The sequence below is a fragment of the Gambusia affinis genome, linkage group LG17 (assembly GCF_019740435.1).
Source record: "Gambusia affinis linkage group LG17, SWU_Gaff_1.0, whole genome shotgun sequence".
Lineage (NCBI taxonomy): Eukaryota > Metazoa > Chordata > Actinopteri > Cyprinodontiformes > Poeciliidae > Gambusia > Gambusia affinis.
The window spans coordinates 86,289-104,296 of record NC_057884.1 but is presented as its reverse complement, the minus strand read 5'-3'; the positions used below and the strand labels follow the sequence as shown (position 1 = coordinate 104,296).

The following is an 18,008-nucleotide window of genomic DNA, read 5'->3' as shown; positions in this document are numbered from 1 at the left end:
ATCAGTTACCTTTTTGGGCTACATACTCAAGGGCAGACAGGTATGGCCAACTCCCAAGAAGATCTAAGCAGTTCTTGATTGGCCTGTTCCGCAAACTCTTGAACAGTTACAAAGATTTTTGGGATTTGCTAATTTCTACTGTTGTTTTATTAGGAACTACAGTCAAACAGAAGAGGTGAGGGTTGTTAAGGGGGCAGCTAAGATTCCATTTTTCTGGACCCCCGAAGCTGGGGGTTGCAATTTTAGGTCGGGTGGTGTTGTTTGGTGGTTTCTTCTTACTGAGTCTATGTATGCAATGGAATCCCAAGTTTCTCTGGAAATGCTAAGCTTCAATATCATAAAGTCTTTGATCAGCTGTTCAGGATCTTCTTTTATTTGCTCTTTATTGCCAGAAAAAATGAGGTTGTCTCTCATGCTCCGTGTTTGTAAATCTTTATTTATTTTCTTTATTTTCACTAGTGATGGAGTTCATTTGCAAAGTGAATTCCTTGACAGAAACTTTGATAAAGGAAAACAAAAGCCTTCACTCTTCTATCAGTTGTTGACTGAATTCCAGACTATCATGCAATGCTTGTAATTCTTTATGCAATAACTAGAGCAATGACAGTCTGTTTTTGAATTCAGACAGTTTTTGTTCAATAGACAATAAGAGGTGAGTGACACTCACCCACATTGTCATCCCTTATCCTATCCCAGTCCTCTAGAGGTGAGTTATCCTCTCTACTAGGTGTTCCTGTGGGGATTCTTTTAGTTGTAGTGCTCTGTGTGTTCTTGTTTTTCTTCATGGTGCAGATTCAAACTTTTGAAAAGTTTGAATCTGCATAGAAAAGATATGCACCTTTTAAAGTTGAATTGCTGGCGTCTGGGCCTGCAGACTGGGTGTGGCACTAGTAGCTGGTGTAGTAGGTCAAATTGCTGCATCGAGGAATTGCAGTTTTAATGGATAATTTGAAGTTCGTATTTTCCCTCATAGAGAGATTACAGCTGAGTTGATTGTATATGTTCCAGCCACGCTGTCGCATGCCAGCATGCGCTCCTTCTGCTCTATTGAACTGTGCTCTAAACTTTGCTTTTAAACTGATTACCTATATTGATCCTGTGTCCAGTGACAGAGGAATAATCAGTAGGCCTAGCATCATGACCTGTTTGTTCTGAAGATCCTGCAGCTTTCACTTTGTCTTTCTGACATGGTGCCTCCTCCTCACCTTGACTCTCAGATTGTGCTCAAAAGTTTCATCAAGTGTTTAAGCACCAATTGTCCAACGTCTCCCACTTAAAAAGATGAAAGAGGCCTGTAATTGACATCATGGGTATGAGAGACAAAATTCAAAAATATATCTAGAAAATCCCATTGCCTGATTTAAAAAAAAAAAATTATTAGGAGCACAGTGTGTTCCAAATTATTATGCAAGTTGGTTATAGATGTCGTAAAGATAATTTTTTTTGCTTTGCTATTAAATACACGGTATTGTGTCTAAAGGCTCTTTGAATCACTATGATTAATTTCAGAGACCTATGCTTATTAATTTGCCAGGTGAGCTCAATTAAAGGAAATCTGCTTAAGAAGGATGTTCCAGATTATTAATCAGGCCGCATGTTTCAAGCAAAATGGGAAAGAAAAAGGATCTCTCTGATGCCGAAAGACACACAGCAGGCTCAAATCATGGCACCAGCAGCTATCGCGGCATTTCCGATGACGGCTGCCTTAGGTGCCCCGAGCTGCAGTGACCTACTAGGGGGCAGCAGCACAGGGTGCCAGACCAGCCACTGGCCTGCCACCAGCTACAGCTTAATAACGGCAACTTCTTGCTACTTTGATGTATGTCACGGCTTTTGTGTCAGGCTGAAAATTAACTACTTAATTTTGATAAAAAAAACAAAAAGAATAAAAACAACCAAACAAATACGTACATCAGTCTCTGCCGGCCCTCTGCTCCTTCCATTCCGAGGGCTCCGCCTCAGTCCTTGGCCTGAGCTGTTCCATTGTCAGCCACCGGACCTTCCCCCACGGGTCGACTCCTGCACCTTCGGCTACTGAACTGTTCACACCAGGCCCCACCCTGATTGTGTTTTTGTTGTGGACTAAGTTTATATTTAGTTTTACCCTCTCCACCTCCTCCACTGCAAATGACGACAGTCTCCAGAAGAAATGTGTGTATGTATATATATATATATATATATATATATATATTTGCACCTCCTCCAAATATCACCACCAACCGCTACTTTGGAGTGGTTTTGGTGCGGGAGATGGCTGCCTAAATAATAATAATTTATTGAAATTATGGTGGTGTATGTGTATTTTGTGATATATATTTTTGTTAGAATATATTCTAATTAAAATTATAGCGATAAAACTATAGTGATATCTAGTACAATGTCAATATTGATCAACATTAATAGAAAATACGTCTGATAATGTGTTGATAATTCAGTTGAACTCCAATCCAGAACCGCATTACATTCTGTAGGTAGACAAAATAGTAAAATGGCTTTGTGGTTGTATAGTGCTTTATCAAGTCCCCAAGACGCCATTGTGCTTCACACTACAGTCATTCACCCATTCACAAATGTGTGACACGGGTAACTGTTGCGTGCTTCTGAGGTACATACCCCCTCCCACCACCGCCGTTACCCTCGTTTCTGTGTTTACTGATTGTGCAAGTGATTGTTTTTATGTTGCATTTTTATGCTGTATGCATGTTTTATTTTTGCATCCTTTTTTTCTGTTAAGCTTCATACCTCTAGAATGCATTATTTAATGTGATTTGTTGGGTTTCCATATAAAAAACTTTTAATCTAGTTTAAATAAATAACTGAGCTTTCTTAAAATGTTTATATGACTGAATTGAAATGATTTTTTGTAAAATTCCCTGAGACAATATTTGTTATGAATTGACATTATATAAACAAACTGATGGACTGTCAACTTGTCCAGGGTGTGCCCGGCTTCTCGCCCATTGACAGCTGGAAATAGGCACCAGCCACCCTCACAACCTCACTAGGGACGGGCATGTAAGATAATGGAGGAATGGATAAATAAACTGAATTGCATTCAAATTACCTGCAGATTTGAGTGCTAAGTTTAAACTGACCTGTTGATTGAGCATGCTAAGTAGTTACTTCAAATGGTTTCACAATAGAATAAACATACTCGTTATTTAACTTTTTTGCTTAAGGTATAAGAAAACATTAAGTACATTTATGCACCAATTCAAATAGAGTTTAACTTTTAAATGCTCCTACATTTAACAATTTTTTCTTGTTCTCCAACTGTAGGTGCAACTCCTATTATGATGGCTGAGTTGATGGGGTACTATATAACGGTCCTTTCAACTGTGGTCTTCTGGTCCCTCCCTTATAATACATCTTCCCTCAATCTGGATGATCCAAACGTCTGCAGTCACTGGGAGAGGTATTCACATTTCTCCAGACATTTCTGTGTGGGACTGAGACAAGTGCTGAGAAAACTTGCAAGAAGTACACTGTAAAATGTAAAAAGTTCACTTTACTTAAAAAAAGTTAGGAAACAGATTGCCTCAAAATCTTCAAGTAAAGTAGCTAATTCATTTTAAGGTGTTATTGCTATAAATAACTATGTTTAGACCACTCAGATAAAGGCAGTAAACCTGAGTGCCGTTAACTCAAAATCATTAATTGGGTTAACTGTAAAATATTCATTCAGACAACTCATGCAATGGCAGTAAACTTGAGTGCCGTTAACTCAAAATCATTAGTAAAGTTGACTATAAAATGTCAATTATGACTACTTCAAATTGTGAGTTATGTCAATTAAGCAGTACTCATAAAAATAAGTTATACTTACACGTTTAAGAGTTCACATTACTTGCAAAATATCAGGAAACCGATTGCCTTGATATGTTCAAGTAAGATGAACCAAAAGTGTTAAGTTATTGGAACGAAGAGCCAACAGACAACAGTTTGAATGGAAAAAAATGTTTAATAATTAAACAAGTTTACCTTAAATACAAGGTTCTCAAGTGTGGTTACATACACACTAACCTGGAAACAAAGTTTTCCATAGACTTTTTTTAGGGAAAAAAAATGACATGACTTTTTTTTCTAGGGTAGCCTTCAATCTAATATTGAATCCTTCAAATGGCCCTCAGTCTTTAAAACTTTGAGAATCCCTGCTTAAATGTCTTTGTTGACTGGTGTGAAACAAAAACTCAATTCTCAATACTAGAGCCTAACATTTATCATAACATTGATAAAGTAAACAATGAAGTAGTGAAGTGAAGTAATGTTTCTCCTCATTAACATAAAACCATTTAGTAGTCTACAAGTGCAATGATGCTCTCTCCAACAAAAAAAGAATCAAACAAGAAATAAAAATCACTTTTCCAATAAGGGTAAAGGTATCAACGTTGATCCATAATGTCACATCACATTCACTCATTGCATCAGAAGATTTTTGAGTGATTGTATTTTTGGTTTTAGGGATTTATGTCCAAGTGAGAGAAGCACCCTTTGGATGAAGTCAAAGGTGTACTTCAGTTGTTGAGGGTACTCCAAATTCAGAGAATAAATAAGTCCAAAGAGCAAGCACATGGCATGTGGAAGATTCCCAAGATTATTCATGACAAGACTTCCTTCCAAAATGATGGCAGTACTTGAAGACTGGAGGTGCAGTGAGTCAGTGGAGGCCCGACTGTCCTCAGGAATGATGGTCAGGATCCCAATGGGGGTGTGAGACACGTCTGGGTCTTCGCAGTCCTAACAACAATAGAAGCAACACCACAATTACATATCAACATAACACTTTTTCATCACGGCAGCTTCTCCTACAGTTTACAGCTGTCCCACCTATGGCAGTCTACTCATCATAAGCCTTCTATAACAGTACAGCGGCTTTTTTAACCCGCCAACATCTTTATCCTTATCCCTTTTCCTTTTTTGTTTTGCGCCCCGGACAGCTTTTTTGCACTGCCACTCCATCTTGTTGCCACTACATAAACATGATATTTTCGACTAACGTTAGTCCCAGGCATCGCTAAATCATTACACATAAAGTTAACCTCAAAACCTAGACTTACGGATGAATTATACGGCCGAGATAACGAATATAAGTTTGCTAAAAAAAAACAGTGGGATTACCGTGACCAAACTTAGCTGCAGCAACCGCCGTATTGTTGACAGTTTGGCGCTTCTTTCAAACACGTCGTCACTCGTCAGTGTCCAATGCGCATGTGCGTTCAACGAGAGCTGCCGAATGATGCCGAGTTTTCTGCTGGTTATGCAGATGCGTTTTGCTCACTCATAACTCCAAGTTCGGGTTACTTGCTGCTGATGAGTTTGATTACTTGCCTCAGTATATCTTACTTAAAAAGAAAAGTGACCTTAACTCATTCCAGCTTACTCTGTTGACTATACTAACTTAAACTTAGCAAAGACAACTTTCTACTATTACATTCTACAGTGTACTTTTGATAAAATCTCCTTTATCAATTTGAGTTAAACTGATTTTATCATGAAACAAAACAAAACAAAAAAAATTCCCTCATAGTAATTTAAGAAACTCTATTTTCAAAAGAATAGAATATTTTTGAAAAATGGGGGACAGGAGAAGATGGAGAGCAAGAAGTAAAAAAAGATAGTGATCTTCAAACTCACTAGTGTTAGGGATTGAATGTGATTACTGTAGAAAGAGCATGTGTGGTTATTCATGAGACAGTCATGCGGGAGTTTTGTTGCAGGCCCTGCAACCAAATTCTTTTGGACGGACTTTAATTCTCACAGACTTATCTCACATAACTTTGCTCAGTGTGCCACTTCTATCTGACTACTGTTTTTCAGTTTGAAATTTTAACTTATCTTACCTTCTCACAACAGACATATTGAGTTTGCTTGTAAGTTTTAAGTGTCTTTCTTTGGTTTCAGTTACTCAAGGACGGTGACGGAGTCTTATGCTCATCGTTATGATCAGATTTATTACGCCAACTGTCCAGACATTCTCAAGTGGTTCAAGTGCACCACATACAGGTCAGGAACATATCTTACCATACATCTAAGTGAATACAGATTTTGTATTTGGTGTTTTATCAATTTTCACTTCTTAGTCATATACGTATGATGACAGAGTGGCTCACTTTTTATATTCAGCTGTTTTATAATCTGTGAGCTATATAAGCTATAAGGGTAAAAGACCTCAACAAGTGACCTCTGTTCCCTGTGTGATTACAGGGAGATGTATCGGACAGCTTATCGCAGAGGAGAGAAAATCATGTACAGGATAAAGTCACAGTGTTGCCCAGGCTTCTTTGAAATTGGAGAGATGTGTGCTCGTGAGTGCCTGTATCCCCTCCCACCACCACCATTATCTCATTCCTCTGTACACACACACACAGAACCACACACACGTAAAATTAATCTTTTTCACCATATTCAACACTTGAATTTTGGCTGCCATCCAGCCAAAATTATTTATTGGTTATTGTTAACCAATAATGTCTAAGTAGACAATATCTAAATAGACATTAATGGTTAACAATTGTTAATTGTGTAAATTAATTGTTTGCATTTCTAGTTTGAACAGACGAACACAGCACCTTCAACAATATGGTAATTGTTGTTTAGGATAAACCAACGCCACAATTCTTTTCTGGTTCTTTTGGTTGATTTTTTTTGTCTTTCCAATTGTGTCAAACAAGAACTCTCTGTGTACCAGGTCTGGCCTTAAAATACATCCACCTGGGGAACTTAGATGTTCCCCAGGTGGAGGCACCTGTGGTGCTAAGCTAAGGGTGATTTCCAAAGGCATGACATCATCTTCTGAGATTTTCCTCACTGCTTAAATTTGGTAAATGGTAATGTTTTTGATAATTCTAACTAACCTAAAACAGAGGAAGTTTGGTCTAATGTCTTCAGACAGTAAGGAAAAAAGTCGTATGTCTTTGCATTTATTGTATGGAAACCTGTGGTTTCAATTGTATATTGGATGTTTTGTAAATTGCACTGTGGATTTAGAGAGCTGAATAATAACCTGAATAACCTGAATTTAATTGACATAAAATTAAAAAAGTCAAATGAATTCTTCATTGTTTCTGCTTCCTCCTTGCACAGCACACTGTGAAGACAGCTGTGTTCATGGCAGTTGTGTGGCACCCAACACCTGTCGATGTGAACCAGGCTGGGGGGGTTCCAACTGCTCCAGTGGTGAGTTCTTCAGCTGTTGCTGTCTGTGAGTGATCATCTTATGTGTATGGCTGGTTTCCTGTGAAAGTACTCTGAACTCATGTTGAAAAAATGACTTTCAACATGTTACGGTAGCCTATAAACCACACAGAGACAGATGCTTGCGTTGGTGTGAATGAGTAAGGTGTTTGTCATGTAAATGATCTGCAGTTTAATGCTGTTTTGTTGAAAATGATAAATATTTTCATATTTCCTAACTGCTTTCTGAGACAGTATATTCTGAAACCAAATCACAAGGACTTCTATCTTATGTTTTTAAATAGAAGTGATATGTTTGCAAAATATTTTAATCTGTCAGTAGTTCAAGGTATCAATTATTTTCAGTGTAAAATCTGAATATGTTTGGTTTTACTTCTCCTAATAACAGCTCACTGTGCAATGCAGTCCTTAGAAGTAGAAACAGATTTTATAAAATAATAAAAAGCTAATGAGTTATACTAAGCTCTAAGCTAGAAAAAGGCCACCAGCACCAACCAAAAACAAATGATAAAAAAACTGAAACAAACATATTTTTTAAAATTATTCTCACATCTCCATCTCTATAAGTGGAATAAATAAGTCCTTTATGAAATCTCTACACTCAGTTGTTTTTGTATAAGAAATTGTTAACCTTTATTGTGTCATGGTTTTTGGAATAATTTGGGCCCACATGCAGTGAAGCTCTCAGGAGACCAATCAGTTTATGAGGCAAAGACAGGCGTTACCTTGGAGACGTTGAATGTGGGATGGACTCGGAGACAGACAGCTGTTGGACTGATGATAGATTCTATGACATATAGACTGATAAAGTGTGGACCCAGCTTCCTAAGGATGGATTTGAATGGAATGTCACGTTAAAAGACCCAAACTTTCTGCCCAGGTGAATACTGAGGTGCCAGATCTGACTTGTCCGGAAAAATGCTGAAGGTTTGTTGGCAGCAAAACTGCTCAGATGAGTGATCAGGAACTTAGTTCAAATTTTCTTTGTGATTACCTTTGCAGGAAAACACAGGACAGGTTAAATTCACCAGGAAATACAACAGGTGTCAGGTAGGGTTGCTACCTTTCAGAAATTAAAATAAGGCTCGCCCACTACAAACCGTGTCATCCCACTCTAGTGGGGTGAGATGGCCACTGCAGTGATAGACATCATTTATGGCAGCATATTTAGTTTTTTTTAAAAAGGTGATTCATAGAGCAGTCATTCATACATAGAGGTGGGTTACAGTATCCCAAAAATGTACTCCAGAGTAGCACATTTTCAACATGGTTTAATGAAGTAAAAGAAGAAAGAAACTGTTTAATAAATCAGTCAAGCTTTAACTAAGCAAGTGTAAAAAACAAAAAACAAACAAACTAACTAAACAAAAAAAAAGGGGAAAATGTCTACTCAACACCTGATTTAACTTCTTTTTTTTTCAATTGCTTGTATTCATTCTCACTGAGACTGTTCAGCCTGAGATTTGCGTCTTTCCACTCAGAAGCAAAAACTGTTGCAAAAATACAGATCTAAGGACATGGTGTAGCATTGGGAAGACATTTTAAAAGAATGTGGGTTGATAGCAGCTCAATTCAGCTGTTTAGTGTCTGTCACTAGGCAAGCTGCATCGCTCTGGGGGGTCTTTTATAGTTCCCACCACAATAATTTTGCTGACCATATTTCCTGTGTTTTAGTTTGGTCATTATTGTTACACTAATAGGTGTGTTTGTTGGACATTTATATAAATACAGAAAAAATCACATCCGTAATACAGGATGCAACGTCCATCCATCAATGTCAATGTCAAATTTATTTAGATAGCACTTTAAAAACAGGTATAAAACTCCACCAAAGTGCTGTACAAGAACGACAGTAACACAAATTGATAAAAACAGAGTATCAAAACACTACTTCAAATAAATGCCAAAGAATAAAAATGAGTTTTAAGAAGCAATTTACAATGATTCAGGCTAAGGGCAGATCTAATTTGGAAAGGTAGATTGTTCAATAGAATAGGAGCAACAACAGAAAAAGCCCGATCTCCTTTCCTCTTAAGTCGGGTCCCAGGAACTGTCAGTAATAGCTGATTATTTGAATGTAGGGTTCTGGACACAGGCTGAAATTTTAAAAGGTCCTGAAGATAAGGGGGAGCGAATCCATTTAAAATTTTATATGTTAATAAAAGAATCTTAAAATCTATTCAATAAAAGATGGGCAGCCAGTGTAAAGAGGCCAGTACAGATCTTATATGGTTATGTTTCCTGGTTCCTGTAAGAAGCTGTGCTGCTGTGTTCTGGGTCATTTGAAGTCACTGCTTCTGTGATTTATCCAGGCCTTTATATAATGAATTGCAATAATCCAATCGAGATGTATTGAAGGTATGGATAAGTCCTTCAAAGTCCTTAAAACAAAAATAAGATTTAATTTTTGCTAAAATCTGCAGGTGATAAAACTTGATCTAACGACAGAGCTAACTTGTTTATCTAGCTTTAAACAACTATCAAAAGTAAAACCAAGATTCCTAGCAGAGGTCTGACAAAACCGAGCTAAAGAACCAAGAATCAGATCTGGATTTGTACTGTGAAGACTCTGACCAAATAATATAACTTGAGTTTTACTTTAATTGAGGTGAAAAAAGTTTTGTTCCATCCAAGATTTGACTTCAGCTAAACAATCGATCAATAGCTGAAGAGATTCATTTTTACCATTTTGTAGTTTAAGGGGTATATAAATCTGGACGTCATCTGCAAAGCAATGAAAAGAAAAGTTAAATTTATGAAAAATCTGACCATGAGGTAATAAATATAAACAAAATGGGACCTAAAATTGAGCCTTGGTGTACGCCGTACTTTAAAGGTTTGGCCCCAGAAGAGCATTGGTCAAGATGAACTGAAAAAGTTCTGTTTTCTAAATAAGATTTAAACCATTCAAATACTGGGCCTCTCAGGCCAACACAATGTTTTAATCTATCTAAGAGAATCTGATGATCTACAGTGTCTTAGGCAGCGCTCAAATCTAAAAGTAAAACTGCGACATTGCCTGAATCAACTTTTAAAAGAAGATCATTATACACTGGAAGCAAAGCTGTTTCAGTGCTATGAGCAGCTTTAAACCCGGACTGAAATGTATCAGTTTTTATTCAGCTTGAAATGTTTTTAAAAGACAATAATATAACTAATTTTTCAAGGACCTTAGATAAAAAAGGGAGTTTTGAAATGGGCCTAAAATTTGCAAGTACACTTGAGTCTAGATTAGGTTTTTTAAGAAGGGGTTTAACCACAGCATGTTTAAGTATTGATGGGACACAACCTGACTGCAATGAGGCATTCATCACCATTAAAATATGTTGGCCAGAAGTAGAAAAATGTCTTTTATCAGACGAGTAGGAAGACAATCCAAAGGATAATTTGATGGCCACACATGCTTAATAACTGAGGTCAGTTCATTTAATGAAACTGGCTGAAAATGGTCAAGAACAGCTGTGCATTGTGGCATTTCTTGGGAATCTAAATCTAATAGGGTTTTTGAGCCTCTAAGAGCTACAATTTGTTTCAGTGAAAAACTTAGAGAAAGCCTCACACAGTTCAGCAGAGGCTGAAGGCCAGATGTAATTGAGGGATTAACAGTCCTATCCAGGACATTAAAAAGGACTTGAGGCCAATGCCTGTTTGAAGCTACAAGATTAATAAAATATGTAGATTTTGCTAATTTGACTTTATTCTGATAAATCAATAAACTGTCTTTCAAAATTTCAAACAAAACCTGCAATTGATCTTTTTTCCACCTCCTCTCAGCACGTCTACATTCCCGTCTGGGTGAACCAGTGGTTTCATTAAGCCACGGCTCTCAAAATTTCTTTGTTGTAGTTTTTATAGTTTTCCAGGGAGCCACCGTGTTTAGAGCACTTGAACATGTGTTGTTAAAATTTAGAATAAGAGTTTCAATATCAAGATTGCTATCAGTAGGGTATGTAGTATTGGCAAGGACTGCATTTAGTTGAAGAGCAGTATCAGTTTACAGTAGGAAAAAGTAGAGGTTTAGTGTTGTTTGTATCTACAGAAGATGAAATATTAATAAAAAATAAAACAGGCAAATCATCAGAAATACATGTCTGAAGGATTTCAATGATATCCAAACAAAGCCCATGTGATAACACCAAATCCAGAGCATGTCTCTTTAAATGCGTTGGCCCAACCACAGATTGTGTGAAATAGAATGAATCAATCAAGTCCAAAAAGTCATTCACCAGAGGTTTATGTGGGCAACATATATTAAAATCACTTGTAATTAAAATATGATCATAATAAATGATAAATTCATCGCTCTCATCAGGCGTTTTCCCCCAGGCTTTGAAAACGGCAGTAATCAAACCAGTGATAAAAAAGAACAATCTAGACAAATCACTACTGCAGAATTACAGGCCAACCTCTGACCTCTGACCTCCCATTCATCAGTAAAGTTATTGAAAACGTTGTGTGTAAACAGTTAAATAGCTTCCTAACGATAACCAAACGCTTTGACTCCTTCCAGTCTGGTTTCCGGTCTCACCACAGCACAGAAACTGGCCTCGTAAAAGTGTTCAATGACATCCATATAAATACGGACTGTGGGAGAACCACAGTGCTGGTTCTGTTGGACCTCAGTGTTGACCATGACATATTACTGAATGGACTGGAGAGTTGGGTCGGACTCTCCGGTCCAGTGCTTAACTGGTTTGAATCTTACATAAAGAACAGGAATTTCTTTGTTTCAATTGGAAACTTCTCATCAAAGAGGTCAAAGGTCACATGTGGGGTACCCCAAGGTTCAAACCTAGGACCCCTCTTATCAATATTTATATGCTCCCACTGGCTCAGGTTATAACAGGAAATAATATCAGCTACCATAACTATGCAGATGACACACAGCTCTACATTACGATGTCACCAGGAGACTCAGAACCCATCCAATCACTGAACAGATGCTTAGAACAGATAAATGTGTGGATGTGCCAAAACTTCCTCCAGCTGAACAAAAACAAAACTGAAGTTATTATTTTTGGACCTAAAGAGGAACGATCTAGAGTCAGTGCACAGCTTCAGTTATTACAACTATAAACCAGCGATCAGGCCGAAACCTGGGAGTAGTGATGGACTCTGACCTGAACATTCAGAGCCACATAAAGACAGTTACAAAGTCAGCATTCTATCACCTGAAGAACATCTCAAACTCGAAGATTAAAGGACTAATGTGTCAGCCAGATCTAGAGAAACTCATCCATGTGTTTATCTTCAGTCGTATTGATTATTGTAACGGCGTCTTCACAGGTCTGTCCAACAAATCAATCAAACAGCTGCAGCTGATCCAGAATGCTGCTGCTCGCGTTCTGACTAAAACCAGGAAGATAGAGCACATAACACCAGTTTTAAAGTCTCTCCACTGGCTCCCTGTAGCTCAAAGAATAGACTTTAAAATACTGTTGTTAGTTTATAAATCACTGAATGGTTTAGCACCACAATACATTAAAGATCTGCTGCTGTTGTATCAACCTTCCAGAACTCTCAGGTCTTCTGGTTCTGGTTCTGCTCTGCATCCCCAGAACCAGAACCAAACGAGGAGAAGCAGCATTTAGCATCTATGCACCAGAAATCTGGAACAAACTTCCAGAAAACTGTAAAACAGCTGAAATACTGACTTCCTTTAAATCTTGACTAAAAACCCACTTGTTTAGAGTTGTATTTGAAACGTAATCAATTGCAAATTTACTGACGGTACTTGACTTAATGTTGTGTTTTTAATATTGATTCTATGTTGCATTGTGTTTTTGTGTTTGATTTGATGTAAAGCACCTTGAAATGCCTTGCTACTGAAATGTGCTATACAAATAAAATTTGATTGATTGATTGATTAATGCACAGGTCTCAAACTGGATTTAAAAATTGTAGCCAGACCTCCACCTTTGCCAGTCAACCGGGGAGAATTTATAAAAGCACAGTTCAGAGGTAGAAGTTCAGAAAACGGGAACAACTGACCTTCTTGTAGCCACGTTTCTGTGATGAATACAAAAATCCAAATCCCGACAAGTAAACAGGTCGTGTAACATGAAGGTCTTATTACTCATCCTACAGGGCCGGTCCAAGGCTGTATGAGGCCTTAAACAGAATTTTATTAGGGGCCCCTATTGCTGCTAAAAACATTACCACCTCTAACAGCTTCTGTGTTTTAGTGAAACCTTGGACAGGGGGAGTAGTTTAATTGGCCAACCTAAAAAGCAATAAGTTATAATTGCAGTTTACTAATTTGTATTTGTGAACAAACAAATCTCAAACTCGAAGATTAAACTCACAGCATCAGATTGTAAAATTTCAAAGAACAATCTTCAGTGGGCTGCACAGTGGCGCAGTTGGTAGAGCTGTTGCCTTGCAGCAAGAAGGTCCTGGGTTCGATTCCCGGTCTGGGATCTTTCTGCATGGAGTTTGCATGTTCTCCTTGTGCATGGTGGGTTCTCTCCGGGTTCTCCGGCTTCCTCCCACAGTCCAAAAACATGACTGTCAGGTTAATTGGTCTCTCTAAATTCTCCCTAGGTGTGAGTGTGTGTGTGAATGGTTGTTTGTCCTGTCTGTTTTCTGTGTTGCCCTGCGACAGACTGGCGACCTGTCCAGGGTGACCCCGCCTCTCGCCTGGAACGTTAGCTGGGGAGGAACCAGCAACCCTCCAGACCTCATTAGGGACGAAGGGTGTACAGAAAATGGATGGATGGATGGATGGACAATCTTCAGTTAGATTGTTTTGTTATCATAGCAACAAAGTAAACTTGCCATTCACTAGCATTTAATGAATGAAGGAAATAATTTAACATCATATTCATTAATTTAACATCTTCCTGTGCCTCTTACCACACTTAACAACAAACGAGTCAGTCAGCAGCAGCTCTAACCCCGATACCAGCCTAATCCCTTCCCCCTGTCCCAGTGTAACAGGTGAGCAACACTGTGTCCAGTGACAATGTAGTTAGCATCATTACAGGGAATTTTCTCTTCTCTTTACAATTACACAACAAAAAGTATGTATTTATTACTCACAGAAATTCAAACAATATTTATAAAATCTTCCATTAGAGTCTCTAGAAGTAAGTGAATGAGGATGATTGACAGCGAAAAACCAAGACTATCCTCCTGGTTCTGATTGGTTGTTTTTGATCAGAATGGTGCATTTCTGCTGCAAAAGGGGGGCCCAATTTAATTTTTTATTATGGGCCCAAGATTTCCTGGGAGCGCCCCTGCCTCAGATAGCCAAAAATCTAAAGTTATGTGCAAATTCTGGTAGTTTTAAGGATTGTTACCAAAATATTTATACAAATAAGGAGTTAGGTTTGGAGGCTGGTTCTAGACCAAATTTACCACAGAGACCAGAATAGTCAGTGTTTTTTCATAGGCAACACTTAAAAAAGAATGAAGCAAAAAACAGACTAATATTTAATCATTTGATGTATTAAGTGAGCCAAAGAGCCATTTGCGTGTCCAGAGAAACATGTTGCAGACCCCTGAACTAGCAGATGGAAAATGTGATCTTATCTTGATGCAACAGCTAAAAGTGCAGTACCATAATTTTTAATTTATTGTTGAAGTGAAATTATGAAGGTAAAAAAGCATGCATAACCTATTGTATCATGTTACGACCCGGCTCAACCAGGGGGAAGGAGAAGTAACATTAAAGAAACCTAGATGTTAAGGTTTATCAGTTTGGGATTAACAAAATAAAACTTTAAAAAACAACAACCTTACAGTCAAATTTTAAGGTGTTATAACCAAAAACAAAACACTGAATAAAACTATGTCCACAAAACAACCAGAGTTGGAAACCAAAGATCTTAACTAAACAAAACAGGACCAAAACCTAAGGTTAACAAACAACAAAACTCTAGTAGGCTACTATAAGCTTACATACGAAGCTCCCCACAGGGACTATCACAGGTAACAAAGATTTACAAAAGCTCAGACAAAGACAATGCAGTATACCACAGTCAAACATCCAGCAAAGTGGCAAGCTGTCTCAGTAAAGAATCAGCCACGCCTTCTCCCAGGAAGTCTTGGGTTTAAAAAGGGAGGCCTCATCAAGGATTGGTGGAGCTGATAATTGGTGAGCCAATCAGCTCTGCTGTAGGCCTCAGGGAGTGGCACAGGAGGATTAGGGCTGCAGCCAGTTCCCAGTGGAGTTAATTTCATTAGAAAGCTGCAGATATACAGAAAAGAAAGAGACAAAAGAAACATACAAGGCCATCGGCCGTAACACAACAAAAAAATGGTTACAAGAGTGTTCAGAAATATTTTAGATACATAAAGATTCAGTGCCACATCCTGCAGATGTCATTGTTTCAATGTGCTGAGTGACCTTTGACCTCATTTGGTCATTTCATCAATGAGACAAAGTTAGGTGATAATATTAGTATGAACAAATCTGCATCTGGGATGAAATTCTCCTTGTTCTACCAGACCAAGAACTACACCTTGGCTAAACTAGATTCTGGTGTGGCGTCATCTTGTAGTCATCATTCAGTGCATAGACCAGACTTTGTGGATAGGATCAACTTTTGGGGGAGGTGAAATAGGAGAGGGGTTCAACTGTGGGAATGACAGTGATGTAGAAGACATTATTTTGAGGTTCCTTCAAGTCTAGAAGATCTAAAATATCTGCTGTTTATTCTATATACCTTGCTGTTCCCACACAGCTTAAAACCATCAAACTTATGGACACATAGCTCAGTACTGTCTATGTATTATGCTAGCGACAACAATTGTTACAATTTGTTCTTCAGGAATTGAATGAGACGCCTGAAACTCTTTCTCTAAAGTTACCAAGAGGATATGCTTGAATGCATCAGGATATTATATGCATTTTATTATCTATAATTTCTGCCTTCTCTTTGTACCTCACATCTCTGCTATTAACTCCACCACTGTTTGTAATGGTAACTGCAAAAGACACAAAACTATGCATGACTTACCCACTCAAACTGTAGCTTATGCATAAACAAGCTACGGCCTGTTCATCACTCAATTACTGAATCTTAAAAATTAGAAATATCAGTACTCTTTTTCTTGTGCTAATGTTGAAATTCACATACCTGTACCTTTGGCCTTTCAACAAAGCTTGGAATTTGTGATTCCTACCAAATGAGTCCCATCTTTTAGTGCTTGACAATAACACATTGACTGGTTGAATGTTTTTTTCTGTTTTCTCAATAATTACCAAATTCTACTATATTCTGACAAATGCTATCCGTTTTTGAACTTCACTCACATATGGTACGCCTGCTATCTTTTCTCAACTCCCCTTGTTCTGAGGGATGTATGTTTAGAATCCTCTGTATTTACCTTAAATTATCTCCAAATCTGGTGTCCTGCCAAATATTTTTCTTCTATGACTTTCTTTTTAAACTGTGACAGAAAATCTGAAGATAAACTGTTATTTAGACGTTACACACACCTAACCATTTGGTGCAGTTAGTTTCAACTCTTTACACAGAGAACACCACAAAGGTCAATAAATCTATCAATAGAACACTTTACGTTGGAGTATAATCTCTGATCTGGACGCTATCTGAATTGATGGTGGTTCCTTGAAGAGTTATGGATTAGAGACTTTGGAGTCATCTAGCAAAGCTGAACCATTTATGTGGGATTAACCTCCCACTAAGGGTTTTTTCCCAGGATCAGATAACATTCAGAGTCTTTCCAACTATGATCTCTTCAGTTGGTGAAATGTTACCTAATTTCAATATTGTAACTGCACAGAAAAAGTTGATGTTGATGTTTTGTAAATGTTACCTTAGTTCTCTAGTATCTACTTCCATCATCATCTATTGCAAGTAGTAGCACTCAGTAGTCATATCTTTTAAAACTTACTCCCCCACTTAATGTTGTTTATACAGTTTCCCTCCACAGTTCTGCAAAGGGCCAGTTGGTTATTTCTTTCAATTCATTAAATGTAGCTAGGCATTACTTTAAGAAATATTCATAATTTCTTAAGTTATCTTTTTGTTCCTCTTGAAACTTGGCAGCAAATTAGAGATGTTAATGGACAGCCAGCATACATATTAGAGGAAGGCCTAAATCCTGCTTATTTTTATCTTCTTTTATCTTCTCCACAGCTTGTGACAGTGACCACTGGGGCCCCCACTGCAGCAATAGATGTCAATGTAAGAATGGAGCATTATGTAACCCTATCACTGGATCCTGTATCTGCACTCCTGGATACAGAGGCTGGCGATGTGAGGCCCAGTGTGAAACCGGCTCTTATGGAAATGGGTGTCAATGGACATGCCAATGCCAGAATGGGGCCATCTGTCACCATGTGACTGGAGAATGCAATTGTTCACCGGGATACACAGGAACTTTGTAAGTAAGATGAAATGGAAAAAATGCCAGAAACATATATATTTCTTGCTATTATCCACAGTACACAAAACAAAAATAAACCTGAGTGAAGGTCCCCCCCACCTTCTTCAAATCAGACAAAATTGGTGTCAAACGTTTGTGTTATGTTTGTGCTGGTTTCTACAAAACGTTTGACACCAATTTTGTCTAATTTCATAAAAGGGTGTGTGTGGGGGGTGATGGTTGACCTTTTGACCTTTAACCTTTCATTAATATCTTCAAAGCCAAAGCAGCAGAAACAACAATTTTTGCTGCACAAACCAGCACAAATGTAGTCGAGTTTGACACCCATTTCGTCTGATTTGACAAAGGTGGGGGGGCTGGTTGACCTTCGATGACCTCTAGAAGCATTTCTTTATATCTTTAAAATGACAGCAGCACAAACAAAAAATTTTGCTGCACAAACCAGCACCAACATA

The 18,008-nt window shown here is 38.0% G+C and overlaps 1 protein-coding gene across 1 annotated transcript in view; it reads left to right on the top strand.

Moving 5' to 3' along the window:
- Positions 1 to 18,008, top strand: part of LOC122819351 (multiple epidermal growth factor-like domains protein 10) — a 60,646-nt gene that overhangs the window by 4,880 nt on the left and 37,758 nt on the right. Inside the window, exons 2-6 of the mRNA XM_044096021.1 lie at positions 3,280 to 3,415; positions 5,902 to 6,003; positions 6,205 to 6,305; positions 7,084 to 7,176; positions 17,304 to 17,550. Coding sequence (XP_043951956.1) covers positions 3,294 to 3,415; positions 5,902 to 6,003; positions 6,205 to 6,305; positions 7,084 to 7,176; positions 17,304 to 17,550 — 665 coding nt within the window. The 5' untranslated portion in view covers positions 3,280 to 3,293. The remainder of the gene's footprint in view (positions 1 to 3,279; positions 3,416 to 5,901; positions 6,004 to 6,204; positions 6,306 to 7,083; positions 7,177 to 17,303; positions 17,551 to 18,008) is intronic.